The sequence below is a fragment of the Xenopus laevis genome, chromosome 9_10S, assembly GCF_017654675.1.
Source record: "Xenopus laevis strain J_2021 chromosome 9_10S, Xenopus_laevis_v10.1, whole genome shotgun sequence".
NCBI lineage: Eukaryota > Metazoa > Chordata > Amphibia > Anura > Pipidae > Xenopus > Xenopus laevis.
The window spans coordinates 89,399,697-89,421,238 of record NC_054388.1 but is presented as its reverse complement, the minus strand read 5'-3'; the positions used below and the strand labels follow the sequence as shown (position 1 = coordinate 89,421,238).

The 21,542-nt window shown below is 37.5% G+C and overlaps 1 protein-coding gene across 2 annotated transcripts in view; it reads right to left on the bottom strand.

The window, feature by feature from the left end:
* xylt1.S (xylosyltransferase I S homeolog) overlaps positions 1–21,542 on the bottom strand; it is a 196,852-nt gene that overhangs the window by 89,907 nt on the left and 85,403 nt on the right. For both annotated transcript variants that reach the window (XM_018239112.2, XM_018239111.2), the window contains exon 2: positions 462–987. In XM_018239112.2, the coding sequence (XP_018094601.1) occupies positions 462–987 (526 nt within the window). The remainder of the gene's footprint in view (positions 1–461; positions 988–21,542) is intronic.

Below are 21,542 nucleotides of genomic sequence, written 5' to 3'. Positions count from 1 at the left end.
AGGTGAATATGACATGCTGCTCAATATATATCCCTTCTTCATAATATTTTTGGCAATGGCCCGATATGCCTACTTTATAGATGTTGCTTCTCTCTAAAAACCTGGTTAATTTCTCCATTCGGACAGCCCACAAAGTACTTTTTTTTTAAAGAGCAATGCAATGTGCTTCAGTTCCACAGACATTGATGTAACATTTGTACCATACTCGAAAATTTCTGGAAACATAACTTAGATGACAGAGCACTGCAGGAGGTTTTGCCAGTCTGCTGAGCAAAGACTAATTTATATAGTTTTGTTCTACAAGGTTCTGCAGAAAAACTATCTAGAGAAATCTGTCCAATAAAAAAACAAAACAAATATCTCATGGCAATATAAGCCATAGATTATCAAGGAACATGATGTTTTAGACTGCAAGCTCTTTTGATCTGTGCTAGGATATGAAAAATATTGGAAAATCTCACCTTCCAGAGGACACAGTCTTGTTACTTTCTCTGGCATGAGCTTCCCCTGCTTATGTTGGCAATAAACCTCTGCAATTTCTTGTCGACACTGTTTGGACTTGGCCCGAGAAAGTGCTGATATTGCCTCCTTGCCAGTTATCTCACATTTGGGAGGTAGCTCATACTTTATTTCAGGGGAGCTGTTGCCACTTTTCTTGGTGTGGTGTGACTTGGAGCTTTTGTATGAATCCTTCAGATTGCTTTTGCTGGTGTTCTTGGAAGTATTGCCAACATATTTTAACACCTCATTGGAATTTTTGCCCAGCAGAGAATTTTCTTTTACCTTGCCTTCTAAGGCGAGTTTTCTCTTTATATGTTCTTTCTGCTTGCTAACAGGCTTCTTTATTAGCTCTGTTTGGTACTTGTGCCGTTGAGTCCTTGGGGCAAAATTACTGTTGTCAATGTTCTCAAAGTCTTTAGGGACGGAGTTTTCATTGTTGCTATCTGTCCGGTGTTTCTCTTTGGGCCGGTGAGAAAAATAACCATTCTGCAAGTAGGAATAAGAAAATATGAAACTGTTAAGAGAGAGAGAATCCTCCAGACCAGGTCTATTGTCAGTTATATGCTCATAAATCAGTCACAAAACTGGGCAGCAAACTGGAAAATGAGGTTTAATGTTGATAAATGCAAGGTTATGCACTTTGGCAAAACAAATATAAATGCAAGTTATATATTGTGATACTAAACTCTATAGTTAGTATCGGTATGGGTATATATAATTTATGTGAAAGTAGGGAGGGGTGTGTGTATGGATGCTGGGTTTTCATTTGGAGGGGTTGAACTTGATGGGCTTTGTCTTTTTTCAACCCAATTTAACTATGTAACTTAGGAACAATGTAAATGTGGGTGTTTGACCAATAAGCAGTGCTGTCCTTTCTACATTCACTCTCTACCTTTATCCAGGTTAAAATTCTACATCTGTCTCCAACCTGCCTCTGGCATGTGCTTCTCTGTATTCTCTACATTAAAAGTGTCCTGAAATGGCTACAGCTACGGAGTCAATGACATTGAAAGCCTTCTTCTGAATGAACAAAAATATGTAGACTCTGGCAGTTGTACATTCAGTAATTAAATGTCCTGAAATTAATTTAGTACATCACACAACTCTACTAAAGATTACGTCATTACAGTTAAGGGAAAAGCATCCTTATTTGTTTTACCCAGGGGATAACGTGGAACACAGATGTGAGCCAGGCCTAGTCCCCAATATCAGTGCCCAACCTCTCACGTATGAATGGATAATGTAGAAAAATACATCTAGTGAAAACCTTCCCAGAGGACAGTGTCAGACTGGGCCAGTGGGACACCGGGAAAAAAACTGATGGACCCTGCTGACCTGGGTCCACTCTAGAGCCTGGTCCATGCCATTTTGAAATGAGATGTTGGACAGACTGGTGTCTACATACTTTTGTAATGTGCTAGGTCTGTTTATTTTGCACACTGCTGTTGGAACTGTGCTAGGACCTCAACCATGGTTCAGACTTTCCTGATTTAAATTCTAGTTACCATGTCTTAGGTACTTCCAGCTACATTAACCAGTTCTACCACCATTTTCCAACACAGCAATATGGACTTGCTTTAATACAGAAGAAAGTTTCTTTTGAAACAACTCAAGCTCTCATTTTAACTAATTGTAAGAATCTGTATTCAAAATAAAAATGTATAGACAGCAGCTAGCCTTCCAATTAAAAAACATATCTTTATTTGTTCAGCTTAAAAACATCAAAGCCTTTTTACCTTATGCATTTCAGGTGCAGCCAATAATTAATCAATCAATTTTAAGGTAAGACCCCAGCTTTAACAGACCTCACTCAACTGAAGAAACAAAACAGACAAGCAGTGAAGTGAGCAAGGTTATATAAATGATTTCCAGAATCATTGGAATACAGATCATTAATGTCATCTATATACGAGACACATCCATGGAAACAAGCCTAACTTTTTATACTGTTCCACAACACATTTGAATGGACAACATAAAAGAAAACTGTACTACATTCAACAGGTGTCAGGCACAAGACCAGCCTCAATAAAAGTCAAATGAAATATAAAAAGAGTTCCTGTCACTTTCAGGGAAGAGAAATAAATGACATGTCATGGAATCAGTAATGGGGCTTACTCTGGTTTATTCCACGTACAGCCCCTCCCAGTGGGCTCTAAAGCTAGCAACAGACTTAAGAAATGTGCATGGCTAGGAATTACATGAGGAATATTTAAACCAAGGGAAAAAAGGATCCATAATGGAAGTGTGATTGTGGCTTCTTGCATTGGCATGATGCTGAACACACTGTCCCTCCACCAAACTGCTCAGGATTAAAAGTATTAAAGGAGAACTAAACACCCCAATTAGAAAATCTACTACCCTAGATAGTCCATCCGCTTTCTACCTGCATAGTATGTTATTCCAGAAAGTGTCCCTGGCAGCATGCTCACTTATTTATGCAGAGTAGCTCAGCGGAGCTCATGGGCATCATCTTCTGGGTCTTCTTCGGATCTTCTTCCTTCCCTTCGGCAATTCCAGGAACTTTTCAGCAGATGCGCAGTTGGTACAAATACAGGACCGCTCCAACTGAGCATTCACCAAATACGACTTTCCCTTGCAGAAGAAGTGCGGAGACCCGGAAGATGGCACCCATGAACTCCGCTGCGATACTCTGCATAAAAATGTGAGTATGCTACCAGGGACACTTTCTGGAATAATGCACTATGCGGGTAGAAAGCAGGGGGAAGGGGGGACTATCCAGGGTTTAGTTCTCCTTTAAGCTAAGTAATGAGTTAAGTTTAATAATATTGTAATAATAAATGTTTGTGCCAGTCGAATTATCTGTTTTAATGGAATGTTGTGACATTTAGCAACAGGGAGACAAGAGAAAGGAAAAGGAGGTGAGGGGTATAAAAGGCTGATAGCATAAAAATTCACTATAGTAATGATAGAGAAGGAAACCTTGACTGTAAAGACTTTTTGAGTTAAGGTGTAACTAATGAATTACTGATGAAGAACTTGCAGCTCAGTAATAATGCTGTGACATTCTGTGGCTAAGACACGGCACCACCACCACCACCGAGTTACACTTCTCAGGAATAACCTATACTCTTAATGTTAGCTTGTTGTTTGGAAGAACATACCTTCCTGCTCCCTTACTTGTATAGTAGGTAGTCAGAACAGGGTGGCCTTGCTCCTGACAGTACTTTGCTATGCACCTCAAGATGTACTTAAAATCCAGGGAACAGCAAGACACTAGATGCAAGATCATCTGCAAATTACCTATTTATACCTTATTTCAGTTTCCCCATCCTACCAGAATAAACATTACTTAGGGGCACATTTACTTAGGGTCGAATTAACCCTCGATATTCGACCGTCGAAGTAAAATCCTTCGACTTCGAATATCGAAGTCGAAAGGATTTACCGCATTTGCTTCGTTAATATGATCTAAGGAAAAATCGTTCATTTTAATCCATCGATCGAACGATTTTCCTTCGATCAAAAAAAGCTAGGAAAGCCTATGGCGACCTTCCCCATAGGCTAACATTGATGCTCGGTAGGTTTTAGGTGACGAAGTAGGTGGTCGAAGTTTTTTTTAAAGAGACAGTACTTCAACTATGGAATGGTCGAATAGTCGAACGATTTTTATTTTGAATCGTTCGATTCAAAGTCGTAGTCGAAGGTCAAAGTAGCCAATTCGATGGTCGAAGTAGCCAAAAAAATACTTCGAAATTCGAAGTATTTTTTATTCTATTCCTTCACTCGAGCTAAGTAAATGTGCCCCTTAATGTCACTAATAATATTTATCAAAAACTATGATGTTGGTCTCAATGACACTACCCATATCAAGGCCTCCTATACATTGGAAACGGATTCCTCGTACTGTCGGACTACGGTGATGAATTCTGCAAACTTTCCAAAGTCAGCTGCCCGGCTGTTTTCTTTTATCAGAAGCCCAAATGCTGTTTCCTCAAGCTCTCCATAGATTTCCTATAAAAATATATATAAATATAGCTGTATTTTTAGAAGAGCAACATGCCTGTTGCAACACACTCCACCATAAACATCCCTTCCTTTGTCATTTAACCAACAAAAGAAAGCTGCTGTATCAGGCAGGAAGGACAATAATAGGCAGAGGGAAGGACACTTGTAAAACATAGCATTTCTTTTTATGGTAATGAAATAAAAGACAGGGCAGTCAGTAAACAAAGCACAGTGACTGTTTTAAAACTTCTGCTGGTATATAAAACCATACATTAAATTCAGCTTTGACATCCACTGCTATATAGCTAGATAAATGTTCACTCCCAGACAGGTTTATAGGTAAGACCTCTTTAAAACTTTTATTATGAATGAGGTTGTAGCCAAAGGTCCATATTTATCAATGGGTGAAAATAAATCTCAACATGGTTTGCCATGGCTCGCTCTTTATACTTGCAGGATATTTCTGGGCAAAGATCAAAAATACAGAAAATTCTAGTGTCACCCTTTCATAAATATACATCTAAAAATCTTATACAACAAAACTAGGATAAACTGTGAAGAATTCTATTTTCGCTCTTTGATATACAGGCCCCAAAAGTTCTGGTTACAGGTAACATCACTGCACAAAACATTGATTTATCGCTGAATATGGAAATGAAAAGAGAGAATCCTTTTGAAGTTAGCTGAATAAGGATTAGCGAGGAGGCACTTCTCTCCACTTAGCAGCAATTAAACAAACTGATTAATCTCACAGGTAATTCAGTGCAAATGCATGCAAAGCGATAAAACACAGAGAGAAAATGAATATGCTTTGATCTCAGCACTAATATTCTGATGCCATTTTATGGATGCTTTTAAAGTCTAAATTGGATAGCCAACCAGTAATAAAGACATCAGTAACAATGGAACTAGGACCTTTTGACATAATAAACTCCTGCTCAGAGGTAATTTAGAAGTTCTTTACACGGATATGCAAAATAAATCTCATGGTTATCTCCACATCAAATGTTTTCTCATGGCTATTAAATCTAGAAGGAAGTTTCCTAAAATGAATTTGGTGCATAATGAACCTGCTAGCATTTACTAATTGGTCAAATGTTTTTTGCTTACGGACTCTTCCTAAACTTAGTAGGTAAAAACTGATTTTCAAACTCATAATTGCCCTACCACCTGGAGAGATAGTTTGTGTATTTACAGATGAATGGCTGAACTGTTGATTAACCTCATAAATTAAGATATACTTAGCATTTGCCCTTTGGTTTGTGATTGTGAAATTACTTAGCCAAATACCAAAGTACTTTTGAGGGTTGAAGAAGAGAAGAAACACCAAACAAATTTTTGCATACATGAGCCGGCACAAACAGGACCATGACATCCTATGATATCTACAACTAAAGATCCTATTTCAGATTCGTACGATTTTCAGACCGTGTGTAGAGAGTCCCGACATTTTTCGTCCGGCGGAGATCGGTCGTTTGGTCGATCGGACAGGTTTAATTTTGTCCCAACCGATCCCGCCAGAGCCCATTGCGCTATCATCGTAATCTGATCGTTCGGCCATGGGGCTGAACGTCCAGATTACCCTAATATAGCCATGCCCGTTAGTGGCATATCGGGGAAAGATCAGCTTGTTTCGTCAATGGCCACCTTATGTGCCCCATTTAGGCACAAAACAGGTCAGGCTTGCTTTAGATTATGTTAAAGGGTGTCGGAACCGTTTAATAAAATAATAGACAGAATTTATTGATTACAATTTTACTGTTTGTGCAAGAATAGTTTGGTGTTTTTCCTCAAGCTGACATTCTGGAGCATGGGCATCTGGACCCCAAGTGATGTGGTCAACTACCTTCTTGTTCAAAAAACCTGGTTCTTTTTTTACAAGTCCTATATGAAGGAGAAGAGAGCATTGGTGTTAGCAAGAGACACAAGAGCAATGTAATGCTAGGCAGAAGTTACAATTTGATGCTTTAACACTCTACTAATGTTTATCTGCCACGAAAGATTGAAAATGCATGAATTTCAGTTCATTTCATGCTCCCTTCACATTCTATAAAATTCCCTGTGCAGATATGCCAGTCTTTCTAAATAAAAATCTCAAACATATTGGAGATTCTAAAGTATATGGAAACCAACTGCCCGAAGGAAGATTTCCAAAGTAAAAGTGAATGGTACTAGTGAACATCTACAGTACCGTTATTGCATGAGGTCAGTGTTGACTTATGTAGTAGAATCTTTTCTAATTGTATTGGTCTAACAATGGCCATGCTGTGCTTGAGCAAGCTTTGAAAACACTGCATGGCCTGAAAGGTATCAGTGCTATTTCAGGCAGGATATGCCAAGTTTCATTATAAGGAACCAAGAATGTAATATTGAATGCTGATATTTTGTGTCATGCTGTTTACTGTAGTTGACGGGAGGGGAGATGTTTGTTATTGTATGGGAAATTTTTTCTTCAAAAGCTAGAGCTATGCTCAAGATCTGGAAGCAATTTCCATACAAACCTTTCAGTTATGTTTACATCACATTAGAGTAGGGCATCATCTATTTACCATATTAGCTGTTGAAATGAAATTACCTTTTAATGCTATTCTATATAAGGCATATGCCAACACATACGTACTACTAAAAAACAGTGTTACATTGAAAAACATTGAACATTGGTGTTTTGCTTTTAATTTGTATCATTAAAAGCGTAATTGTTGCACAAAGACCATTCATTTATATCTGTCGGCACCATCTGAGTCAAAGAAACAGTGGTTGCCATCACAACATACAGATTGTTCTTTTTTTCAGTCTTGGTCACAATTATGAGAGTATTAAGAGGCTTGAACATATCCATGTTCTAGACTAGACAGCATTTGTTCAGACAATGAGAAAAATAATCTATTATTCTTGATATAAAATCAACGACGATATTCACATACGCTTATGGTGCATGAAAAAGCCTTTTTATGCCATTGTTGTATATTTAGCACATATGGAATGCTATTTTTCATTCATTTAGGGCAGAGACACATGCTGCTATTTCAGGAAGATGCAACAAATCGCTTCTTATTCGGGCGACTAATCTCCCCGAACTGCTTTCTCGCTGGCTAGAATGTAAATCGACAACGGGGTGGCACTTGGATTGCTTCGGCTTTCCAATGTCGCCCGAAGTTGACTCACGAGGAAACTTCGGAAAACGAAGCGCTCCGAGTGCCTTCCTGCAGGCGTTTTAGATTCTAACCGGCTTTTCGGGAAGATAAGTCATCTGAAGAAGAGACGATTTATTGCTGGGTGACTAAATCTTCACTTGTCTCTGCCCTTAAAGACAGTATAAGAAGCCTATTTCAGAGAAAGATGTTGACACTATTTTAGAAAGTAATTTTAGTAGAAATATATGGTCCCCTCATTCCATTTGTTCTGTAACCCGTTTGTGAAAGTTTGTTAAAGTCGAAAACTTACCAAACTTGAATGCATGTTTATTTATTAAAAAAAAACTTGAAAAAAACTCAGTCGATTAAAAATGAAATATCTTAATATTCAGGAGCAAAGTTGTTTCAAAGTATTGATTTACAATGACTTGTACAATTAATTATTAAAAAAAAATAAAATGTATAAAGTTTCAGAGATATTTTTCCTTCACAGGCTCATTACACCATACTGTATGACCTCTATTTTGCAGCTTATACTAACCTGTCTTTAGGATCCCTTGCAGTTATTTTTACAGAGATTAGAAATGGTCCAAAAAATTGCAGGATGTCTTATCTATATCGGTCACATGTTTGATGAAAACCTCTGTACCAATGGCCATAGATAAACAGGTAATCCCAAGGTTACAACTGCTCTAGTTGTCTAGAAGAAAAATAACTGATGGGTCATAAAAGACCCGTAACTCACTCTTGGGGAGCCAACATCTCCACAACGCTCAGATGTCAACTAGTTGATTTGTGAGCGATAGGTTTGCTTTAATCACTGCTCACTCCAGCAGAGCAAATCAGATTTGTCTTCAATAAAATGATGGCTGGTAAAATAAAACATCTTTCAAACTTTAACAGATGTCTTCACATCTCACTTGTGAAAGCCTATACTGAACAACTCACTAGCTCCCATTTCTGTGAATACTATGCAAACAGGTATATACATAATCACAGTTCTCATACCTAAGATACAAAGGGCATGTGTACAATGATTTGCCAGCCACAGCCATTTTCAGGTTTTTGTAGTCCCAAAAGATTGTAATGTGTTTTTTTGTTTAAGGTGATAAGCAGATCTGTCCCGTTTCGACAAAAAATCTGCAAAACTACAAAAATGGGGTCAAAAGGGTTATTGCACGCAAAAAAAATTCTCACGCTAATTGCATTAAAGTCAATGGCTGTTTTTTCTTATGGCGAATTTTTTGTCTCCGCGACAATTTTGTCTTGCCGACTTTTTTTTGTCGAAATGCATTGACATTGACCATGTCAATGGTCGTTTTTTCTTATGGCAACTTTTTTGTACAGGTGAAAATTTTCTCACGGCAAAATTTTCTGAGACAAATTTTTGCCGCAGTTTCGCAAAAACAATTGCAGGTGGCGAAGTGCGGAATTTCGCTACAAATGCCTGGCGAATAAATCCGCTCATCACTACTTATAAGTGATGACACTTTAAGGACACATGAACAGACAACAGCTGTTACTGCTGAGATAGTATCTTATTGATGACATCTCAAAAATAATACATAAAGCTCTCTAAAACACTTAAGAGGAAGGCACAAAATAGAGCAAAACATTATCTATTATGAGATGCAAAGAAACAACTTCAAGAATAATTTGATATGAAGTACACATGTCTGTTCAAAAGGAACATGGCATATTGTGAGGAATTATAATGAAACTTGAATGCAACAATGAATGATATGGTTTGGTCTGACAGATATAAAATCTAAAATCTGAAATTAAATAAAAGAACCAATTATTATGCCATAAGACCCTTGGAGAACAAACAGTTTTGGCAAGTCTGGGCACGAACAGCGCCAAAGGAAGCAGATGGTGAGAAGGCAGCAGATGTTAATGTAGTTTGCCTCTTCCATATGTTTTATTGTGTGGCTGTAATAAATAAGTTGTACTTTGAATATTTTACTGTGATACAAAAAGAAATAAAAGAGAATAAATTGCCACTATTTTTCTCTGCGTACAATTGGGGGCCGATTCATCAAGGGTCGAATATCGAGGGTTAATTAACCCTCGATATTCGACTAGGAACTAAAATCCTTCGACTTCGAATATCGAAGTCGAAGGATTTAGCGCAAATTCTGCGATCGTACGATCGAAGGATTATTCCTTCGATGGAACGATTAAATCCTTCGAATCGAACGATTCGAAGGATTTTAATCCAACGATCGAAGGAATATCCTTCGATCAAAAAAACTTAGGCAAGCCTATGGGGACCTTCCCCATAGGCTAACATTGACTTCGGTAGCTTTTAGCTGCCAAACTAGGGGGTCGAAGTTTTTATTAAAGAGGCAGTACTTCGACTATCGAATGATTTTTAGTTCGAATCTTTCGATAGTCGAAGGTCGAAGTAGTCCATTCGATGGTCGAAGTAGCCCAAAAAAACTTCGAAATTCGAAGCTTTTTACCTTCGAATCCTTCACTCGAAGTTAATGAATCGGCCCCTTAATGTTCTGTCTTGTTTTATGGCAGAAAAATGTAATGTGACAGCTATGTTGCATTATTAATAGGGATGTAATGTCCATATATCCATGAGAGAAGTAGTGGTTTCAAAGATAAGATAGATGACAGTTATGACCCAACCGGACTACATAGCTACATTGGTGAAACTGTGCATCGCTTTCTGTAGATACTGCTTTATGTGGGAATGAAAAGAGAAATGAAGATTAAAATGTAGAACATTGCCACTAGAAGCTCCCTCTTCTGTCTTTAGTCTTGCTAGTTCTTGGTTCTTACATTATATTGACATCAGTAGAAACTTGACATGCCAATCGCAACGTAAGAGCCGTCTGGTTCTGTAGATGGAGACAAGAATGGTTGTCTATAGCCATGAAAACCACAGGAAACCTAGGCATTTTAGACTGGTTGGTAAGGGGTCCAACTTGAATTGGTCAAATGTCTCTGTCCCCAAATCATGAACAGCTATGGGAGAAAGTCAGACAGCTACAGGAAGCATACAGTATAATACATCAGTTATTCACATTTGTACAGTGTGTAAGGAATCCTACTTTCATCCATAAACCTGTCAAAAATCCATCCAGGCTTTTTAATAAGTAAATATTTTACAATTTTTCCAGTAGGGCAAAAGTCTAATAGAATTCCTTCCCAATTGAATGCTGATTCTGACTCATGAAAATCAGCCATGCATTATCAAGCAGAAGACACAAAATGTTCATCGTGGCTCTCACAGGAAAAACAAAAATTTCGAATTTTGTTATAATGTGATAATCCCTGTTCAGTACACTACCTACACAACCTAACCTTTCTTTAGTGTATGGGCATCTACTTGCCGCCATACATACTAAGATGCCATTAGTGTTTGAAGTCTCTCAAAATGCATCTCTGAGCCTGCTCACATCAACACCATCGGTGAAGGAGATGACTGGATGAAAGCTGTCAAGTCTGCGTATGACCAAGAAAGTGTATTGTATATTGCATTGCGTTCATGGAAAGGCCATTTACCAAGCTGTGAAATGAATGATTGAGCGATAGACTGATATTTAAATAGTTAATGGGAGGAGGGGAAACATGTACTGCTTGGCATTCATTCAGTTGTGTTACCCTAGCAATCGCTACAAAGATATGGAAATAATGATTTAGCTTGACAACTTTAATAACTTCCCACATTTACCAAGAAATAGCAAAGAGGAGTACATTAAGTAATTTTCAGTAGTATTAATCGTCTTTGATGGGTCTTCACGTTTTTTTACTTGCAGATTCTGGTGGAGACCTACTGAGGAGCTGAGTACACTTTCAGTGAAAAACCAAGTATTTGATGGTTATATATATTCTTCGAAGATTTCATGAAGTCCTCTAACAAGCAGATGATGTTACCTAGCAATCACAGGGGGCCTGAAGAATAACGCATCCATGTACATGGAATGTGGCTGTATCATTCTCAGTTATTGGCTTAATGATTGGCAGCTTCTACCCGAGCTAGCAATTTGCATTACATTAATTAGGACTTTGCCTCGTTCCACAGTGGAAGAGAGATTGTTTACTTTGGCAGTGTTCAAAATAAATAAATAAATAATTCATATTTTTTAGAATAATTCTAGAAAAGACAGGTCTTTCCTATTATACACAGACAAAAACATTACTCCTGAAGATGTAGTAGAGACATGCCAAAGCTACATATCATTTTGGCATGTGAACCTAAATAACAGCTGACCCATCAAGGTCAGTATACAAGAGAAATGTTCAGGAAATGATCAGGAAACCATTGTCAAACTTTAATAACACTTAGATCGGCAGCCAGTGCTGAAAGCTAGATCACTCTTAGTTACACGGCCAACTGTTCCTGAGTGCATTGCAGCCCTTGTTAAGTCAATGCTAAGTCTATTACAAGACTGAATTTTAATATATTTGACCCAGAGGTGATGACATTCAGGAGGGACGGAAAATTGGTGCTATTTTATCTGCACAGAGAAATAAGGTTGTGGTGTTAATATTCACATTTCGTAGGATCAAAGACAATTAAGTCTTCCTTTTTGTTGCATTAAGGAGGCTCTTGAGACAAATGTAAACTTCAACTTTAAGACAAGTGTAATTTATAGTCACATTTTACAGACATATCTCCTTAGGCTGACAGGTAATGATTGCTGCAAACAGTATTTTAAAAAATTAAGCTCAAAACAAGATTGTTCCACTGATATGAATATACAAGGAAAGAAGTCATATGTACTATGAGATGTCATGACACATTCCTGCAAGACCCTACGGGTCCGTCTTCTGACGATTATCCAAAAAATATGAAAACATTCAACAAGCTAACATATATACAGTTATATATACAGTATATATTATGTATAAATAAGGGATGTAAACCTAGGCTAGTGATATAAACTAAAATGTATGTATTACTTTATTGCTTAACTTAACAAAGTAACCAGCTGGAGCACACACGCATGTTTTTCTTCAGTTTAGAAAACTAATTGATGTAATTAAATAATTGATTTTCCACATTAAAGTATATTTAGTCAAACATATTCCGACCAAGTGCTAAGACCAGAACAGACATCAAAGGATACTATGGGGCAAATTTACTAACCTCCGAAAATTCGCTCACATCGCAACACTTCACCAGGCGTAGATTTGGCAGGACAACACTAATTCACTAAATCCAAAGTTGCTTCCAGGGCGCCGAACGCTGGCGAAGTTGCGCTAGCATTACTGCACCAAGCGAAGCAAAGTTGCGCTAGCGTTGGCTAATTTGCATACGGCGGGAAGTTAAATTTCAATGGACATATATGTTGCAGCAAATACATTACACTACACAAGCCCAGGGAACCTTAATAAAATAAAATAAAGTTGTTATATTGCCCTACACATGAGCCCAGTGTATAGTTTATGTGCCATATGTTAGGAAATGTAGGGGGGAAGCCGGTTACCCCAAAAAAATTTACGCTCCTTTTCAGCCTATCACCCTGAAACAGGAAAAGACCCTAGCATTTTTTGGGACTTAGAAAAATGTTCAACTATTTTTTGAATAACTCCTATCTACTCTATTGCACTTCGCCTGGTCTGAGGTGGCAAAGGCAAGTCTGGCACAAGAGGTAACGTTCAGTAAAATCCGCATCTTTGTGAATTTGCGTAGTTACGTCCATTCGCCAGAGCGCAAATTCGCCAGGCATTAGGGAGCGAAGTACCGCTAGAGTCTATCACCTTCGCTTGTTAAGTTATGCCAATGACCGTTAGTAAATCGGCGAAGTACCAAAATGACGTTGCCCGCTTTAGTCACTTCGCCTTTTAGTAAATTTGCCCCTATGGATACAAATATATATTTGTATAATTATTCAAAGTATCCTGTTTAGTGGTACAGACAGTGGAAAAAATATGCAAAAATAAGAAATATCATAACTCCTCATCAGGCTCTAAGCGACATTAAAATATATAATTTACTGATCCACAATTCTGTACCTTGTTTTGTTTGTAAAGTACACTTTCAGTACAAAGACCTTAATAGACTACTGGTGTGACCCCCATGGGCCTCCATTCATGGAGGGCTTACATTTTAACCTAGCTAAATACAAAGCTATAAAATTAGAAATTTTAGCAGTGAAAGTCTGAGCCTTCAAATATTCCCCCAGTAGCTCCACATTTTTTTTTTTTTGCTCCTGATTTACTTCACATGCTTTGTGCTGTTGTCGCTTACCTGAGCTTAGGGACCCAATTACAATATATAGTGAATAAAGTACCCCCTCTTGTAAAATATAAGGATATTATAAGTTACCGAGGAGTTTCATGACCCTATAAAAACACGAGGCCGAAGGCCGAGTGTTTTTATACAGGTCATGGAACTCCGAGGTAAATTATAATATCCTCATATTTTACAACTGGGGGTACTTTATTTATTATAATACACAAATTTTAGTGAGTCATGTGACAGAAATTACATCACTACTCACCGTTTATAACTGATGACATCACTACTCACCGTTTATAAGGATATAATTTACAAGATATTCATGGCTTTTGTGTATTATATAGAATATAAATGTCACAATATATTTATATTAGTAATTACTTCATATTCACAGTACAGGGAAGCATAGAAACCATGCCCTTCCGGCCTGTGCGCACCGAACGTGTACAATGGAAGCGGGGGTCACAATGAACTGTGAATGCTCATGACATCACTTCTGCCGCACCCCGGCAGCAGTACCCCCTACCCCCCCACTTCTGCTGCTGGATTTCATGGATATATATGCGGCGTGGGAAAAGGTTTTTTGCAACAAAAAAAAAAAATGATTTACTATATAGGCATCCAAGGATGGTCCCTTTAAAGCTGCTGCCCTAAGCACAGACCCTCAATTGCCTATATGATAAATAAGGACCTGCTTTTGCTTTAGAATGTATCGATAATCATCTTCCATGACAGATGTAACCTCAATTTCTGCTACTGTCTAAGCTTCTCAACAGCAGCCTTCTGCACACTGAGCATGAGCAGTGTCACTGGCACTCAATTGATGGGGCCATGCTGTGGACAATTTATGGATCTTTTCATTCACAGGACTAAACCTCTGGTCTGCGAGAGTAAGTTTCATTATATAAAATAGAGCATTTGCAGACATATTCTTTACTTGAGTTTTTCTTGAATCACAGAGCAAAATCTGCCTCACTGGGTTACATTTTCTTTACAAATTAAAGAAAGCCCCTTTGCAGCCCTTTTGACTTTGTACTACAACTCCCAACTTCCCTGGCCAACTTTGTTAAACACCTGTGCTACGAAACATTGCAGAATTTTTACATACACAGGAGCTGCCTTACTGATCGCCTAAATTATGCAATCTCTATAAACAGCACTTTTTACAATAAGGTAGCGTCCACTATTGCCTATAATGCAAATATCAATATAAACATACAAGTCACTGTGTATTCAAATAGATACAAATCAGAGTACCATATATTCTAAATTTCATTCTCCCTGGAAGTCTTTTGCATAGAATGCAGCAGTTAAGGGGGGCCAAATCATGTATATTTCCCTTTAAACTTTTGGAAGTTTGTGACTACAACAGCAGAGCAATTTGGGGACACAAATGCCTTCTGGTAACAATTTCCTGACTACTTTCTGCACTGATAAGACTATCCATTCTCCTCCATTAGACATTTAGTAATAGGATCTCTATAGTTTTTTTTTAAGATTTGTCCTCTCTTAGAAAGCAAACTCTATAGGGCAATGGGTACAATGTCTGCACTTTATAACCCTGTATACAACAAAAGTGGATGCAAACTATGTTCATTTAACAATATTTCACAATTATATGAGGGACTGCAGAGTTACAACAGCAGGAAGAACAAGGGGTCAGATTATGCAGATCAACATGTCAATACAGCCCTCCTGTCTGTCAGATATCTTGCTGATTTTCACCCAGGCAAACAATTGTTAGAACCCCATACACAGACCATGTGGGCCACTTATATACATTTTTAAGGTGGCCATACATGCACAGATATTATATTTGCTGCTTGTATTGTGGCAGCCAGTTGATAGCATCAGTCAGCTCTTTGATTGGCCAAGTCGGAAAATTTTGATTGGGCACCTTTTAAGGCAACCGAACATCGGCCAGTGCTTACTGTTGAATTGTCAGATACAGGTTGGATTCTATTTTTTCCACCTGTTTATATAACGATTCAGCTTTAAATGTCTAAAGTCTGATGGTCGCAAGAAATATCATAATAGTTACGTGTATGGCCACCTTAACTTCCATGGTTCTATTTGCATGTAACAGAACAATATAGTCCAGAGAAGAGTGCAGAAGGGCAATGCAGGGAGCATGGAATTTGGAGACTCAGCCTCTTGTTGTTGAGTCACAGTATTTGTGAGTCATTTTTTGTCTGTGAGACATTGAAAGTCGCATTAGAGCAAAAGCTGCAGGTTGAAGAACTCTCAAGTAAACAATTAGACAATCTACTCAAATAAATCTAATTACTACATTTAGCCTTTTCTGGCTATAAATGCCCTCTTTAGAAGGATACCAGGCTGATACCCTCTCTGATATTGTATATAAACAAATACAAATAATTTGGGAATCTACTGGGGATATCTTTGAAGGGACATATCGTCACTGCTGAAGTGTTGTGGTGACCTTGGGCTGGTGCAGAAGTGTAAACATATGGTGCAACGTGCCTTGATTAATTATTTGTTAAGCTTTGGTCTTGCTTTAATCTTTAACGTGTTTTCTAGAGTAGCTTAATGGACACAGGGTGCAATATATTGTAATGGCTATACCGTCCAAAATTGGAACAGCCAATAATTGTTTTTGGGAAGGAAGTATTATTCTGTAAAAAAAACAAACAAAGGTTTTAATCCTGTATGTATGTAAAGAAGCATTAATGATGTTTGACTCCTGTTTATGACCATTTAAGAACTTAAACCGATGCAATCTAAACAGATTATCTGTTATCTGCCTTACAATATGGACAAGATTGCCACCACTAAACTGATGTATTTACAAGCTATTAGAGCTTCTCAAGCAGCAATTTTTTATACTTTACTGTTTTTTTTATATTGAGAAGACTGGGGTGTATTTATGATGTGTGTCAGGGATTTAAGATAAAGGGCTGAAGTGCTTGAGGTGCTCTGATCATAACAGAGTAACATGTGCCTTTTAACAGAAGGTAAGATGCCTCCTTCTGCCCATGTTCATGCCTGTGTTTAGCAGATACCAGAGCCAGTGCATGCTTGTTTAAAGCTCCAGTCTGCTCTAGGAATGTCTCAATGTCATATTTCACTCTATAATATATTGAGTGTTTATGCATGAGTGTTTGCCCTCTTAGTACAGCTAAACGGACATAGCCCTTAGTGAATGCTGTCATGTCCAATCATTTGGCTGCCAATACATTCTATCAAGGGGCCTTCTCTGCCTTAGCCCCCCACTCCCACACAGGGTCAGCCGTCATACACAGACCAGCAGCTATATGTCGGCATTGGAACAGCAGATACAAAAAGAAAATCTCTGCTCTCTCTGGTGTTTCACTCCTATGACCTGATTTGAAAACATAATGTTATGGATAGGGCATTAGTGTCTTAATAAATCTGGGGTGGAACTGGAGATGGAGATTAAAGACTAGATCATTTGTCAACCAAATGTTGGCCATTTATCAGAGCTGTAATCTGATTTTTAGATTCACAGGGCAGATATAACGATGACTTTGTATCTGGAATAGCAAACTGCTGCCTTCCAGCTGTTTCTGAATATATTCTCCCAGCAGCCTCCGCTAGCCTCACAGTTTTTATACAATTTTCTATACAATTATTCACGTGCGGGAAATATTGCTAAACGCTGGTTGCAATGATAAATGATGTCCTGCATCAGTTCGTTCGCACTAATTCCCTTCATTGCTTACAGACGCCAGAGAGCAAAGCCAGGCATGAGGCTGGGATATGTACTGAAAGAATTTATTATTCAGAAAGGAAGGCTGTTCAAACACACAGAGGGCAATAATCAATCTGCTTGTTTACTTTTCTACTAGCAGCACCCTCTGTGGATGCTAATAGGACACAATGCAGACAAAACGGCCCTGTGATATTACATAGGCCAGCTTTCAGCACCACATCTGTGGTTAGCAGCGGGACACAGGGCTGCCTCTGGTTAACGGGACGTGCTGCCAAAACGCTTCGGACAAGCAACACATTGTTTAAGAAAGAAAAATGTTTAGCCAGGTTGAATGAGTCTGTAAATACACCCGCCATTCCCATAAATGAACAGAAAGCAAGCAAAATGATTGGTTGTTACTTTGCCTGCAACGGCGTATATATAAGCACAATGGACAGAGTGTTAGCAGAAGGGAGAAGAAGTTAGCAAAACTAATAACCACAATCTGTTCTACTGCCATAATGTGTTTCAAGCTTAAAGCGAACTATTGAATTGACACACTGTAATATAAAATCTTTGTTAATCTGAAAAGGGCTTCAATGTACAGGTCCTAAGTACAGGTATGGGATCTGTTATCTACAAAGCTCTGAATTAAGGGAAGGCCATTTCCAATAGATTCCATTTTAATCAAAAAATTCCCTATTTTTCTGTAATAATAAAAAAGTACCTTCTACTCGATCCCAGCTAACATATCATTAGCCCTGATTGGAGGCCAAACAATTCTACTGGGTTTATTTAATGTTTAAATTATTTTTTACCAGACTTAAATTATGGTCATCCAAATTACATAAAGATCCCTTATCTGGAAAACCACAGAACCCAAGCATTCCATGGTCCAATACCTGTATTTCAAAGAGAGCATATGGGGTTTAAAATGGCCTCCATAAATGAGCTTGAGGCCAGTAATGTAGTAGTGATTCACCGCACAGCCGTCATTTACCCATAGACTTTACTGCTGGTGCAGGCTTACTGTTTGGCCAGCTAGGTCCTTGGAATACAGTTAGGGGCACATTTACTTAGCTCGAGGGAAGGAATAGAATAAAAAATATTTCGAATTTCGAACGTTTTTTTTAGTAACTTCAACCATCAAATTGGCTACTTCGACCTTCGACTTTGAATCGAACGATTTGAACTAAAAATCATTTGACTATTCGACCATTCGATAGTCGAAGTACTGTCTCTTTAAAAAAAACTTCGACCACCTACTTCGCCACCTAAAACCTACCGAGCATCAATTTTAGCCTATGGGTAAGGTCCCCATAGGCTTTCTAGCCAATTTCTGATTGAAGGAAAATCGTTCCATCGATGGATTAAAATCCTTCGAATCGTTCGATCGGACGAATAGCGCTAAATCCTTCGACTTCGATATTTGAAAGTCAAAGGATTTAACTTCGATGGTCGAATATCGAGGGTTAATTAACCCTCGATATTCGACCCTAAGTAAACGTGCCCCTAAAAGTTTGAATGAAGCCATACACACGCACTTACACCACGTACTGTATATGCAGCTGGGGAGCATACCCCATTTATTCAAGCGCCAAAATATCAACATTTAATGGGGAACACCCTCCCTTCATCAGGATACAGAGTCAAGTGCAGAGTTACCTATAAGACAGTAAGACCAGTATAAGACCAGGAAGCCCATCGAAACTTACTGAGGCTACACATCAATTAATGTTAAAGGTACATTGAGCTAATGTGATTACTGAGAAGCCCTGGTCACAGCAAGGTGAGAACAAAATATGCTACTCATTGTAATACATTGTGATGAAGAGCCTGTTAAAGTACACACTTTCCATTTCCACTGTAGGTTCTAACAAAAGGTGCTAAGCATACAGGGCACCTTGTACTAACTAGTTGTTCACCATCATCTAATAGATTTTTTTATGTGAACAAGTCATCTGTATAGAATTCAAGCCCTGCAAGAGCTCGTTACCCAATAACTGGGGGTTTTCAATATAAAAATGCCCTGCAAAAGGGGCAAAAGAAAATATAAAACTTTCTATTATATTCCAGGCTTGTTTACTGCAGTTCAAAATATGACAGTCAATCAATTTTTAGTCAAATGTCACAATTAGCAGGGAATAAGCCTTATCGATTTGCAAGTTTAAGAAAAACTAACTTATCTTTAATATATGTACTTTGATTCAATAGCTGTACAGAACACGTTTCATTGTTATTAATAATTTGCTAAATTATTCCAGTGAATTTTAGGAAAAATGAACAATTGACAAATGTATTTTTAGAAAACAATCTTTTGAACAATAACTCCTTTCAAATGATCTCTTAATTAATGATATATATATTTTTAGCAATATAATTATATAATTAATTTGTTTTTATGAAAAAAACAATAATTGTGAAAAATGTATTCCAAATAAGGCTGCTTTTACCAAGAAAACAAATATTTCTTTAAGACTTCTGTTATTCTCGTATTATTGCTTTACATCATTAACTTTGTGCCAGTTGTGGGGACAAATAGGATATTAGAGATGCACTTAATCTAACCCTGTACCACCTGACAAACAATGCTGAATCTTTTGGTAATTAATTCTATTGGAATAATAGAAAGCTATAGGAAATTCTTATTATTAAAAGATAGATAGATAGATAGATGATAGACAGACAGACAGACAGATAATAGATAGATAGATAGATAGATAGATAGATAGATAGATAGATAGACAGACAGACAGACATATGATAGATAGATTATAGATAGATAGACAGACAGACAGATGATAGATAGAAAGATGGATGGATGGATGGATGGATAGATAGATAGATAGATAGATAGATAGATAGATAGATAGATAGATAGATAGATAGATAGATAGATAGATAGATAGACAGACAGACAGAAAGACATATGATAGATAGATTATAGATAGATAGACAGACAGACAGACAGATGATATATAGATAGATAGATAGATCGACAGACAGACAGACAGACAGATAGATAGATAGATAGATAGATATAAGATAGATAGATATAAGATAGATAGATATAAGATAGATAGATATAAGATAGATAGATAGATATAAGATGGATGGATGGATAGATAGATAGATAGATAGATAGATAGATAGATAGATAGATAGATAGATAGATAGATGATAGAGGTAGATGATAGATAGATAGAGATAGATAGGTGGATAGATAGATAGATGATAGATAGATAGATAGATAGATAGATAGATAGATAGATAGATAGATAGATAGATAGATACTGAAGAGATCATTTTTGACCCTATCAGAGAATTTTGTAGATAAGTAATCTTCAGGCATAATTACAATTTCCCGGTGAATGGTACATCTCCTCATTAGCTCTGTACTTTTACGAACATAAAAATAAATAACTGGATTAAGTATTCACAGAAGACACAAGGTTATTGTACTTATGACAGCATTATGTCCAACCAGAGTGTATCATTTGCAGTACATTTATAAAAGCAATATTGGAAATAGTTCTCATTTTACAGTTATTGGGTTTGTCTTACCAGCAGATATCTCCAGTGTCTCTTAGGGATGATCAATATGCGCAAGGTCTTAGCAGTTCTTACTCTTTCAATTTATATTTACATTAATAGTCCACAATTGCCATTAACCCTTCTTTGGGACTTTGCTACTGCTCAGCTCTATCACATCATTTAAACCTACTAAAACATTGAATACAACAAATATTATTATAGTGCTAACTTTTATTTACATTTTTTAGGTTTGTCTAGTATTGATTTATTGTAGATATCTTACCTCTATCTACTTTGCTGTGGTTTGTACTTACTGTATATCTATTTACAATTAATACAGCATCCTCCAGTGGGCTCCTTTATCCAGAAACCCGTTATCCAGAGAGCTTCCACTTATAGGAAGGCCAACTCCCATAGACTCCATTTTAATCAAATAATTGAACACTTTAAAACATATCTCCCTTTTCTCTATAATAATAAAACAGTAGCTTGAACACTTTAAAACATCTCCCTGTTCTCTGTAATAATA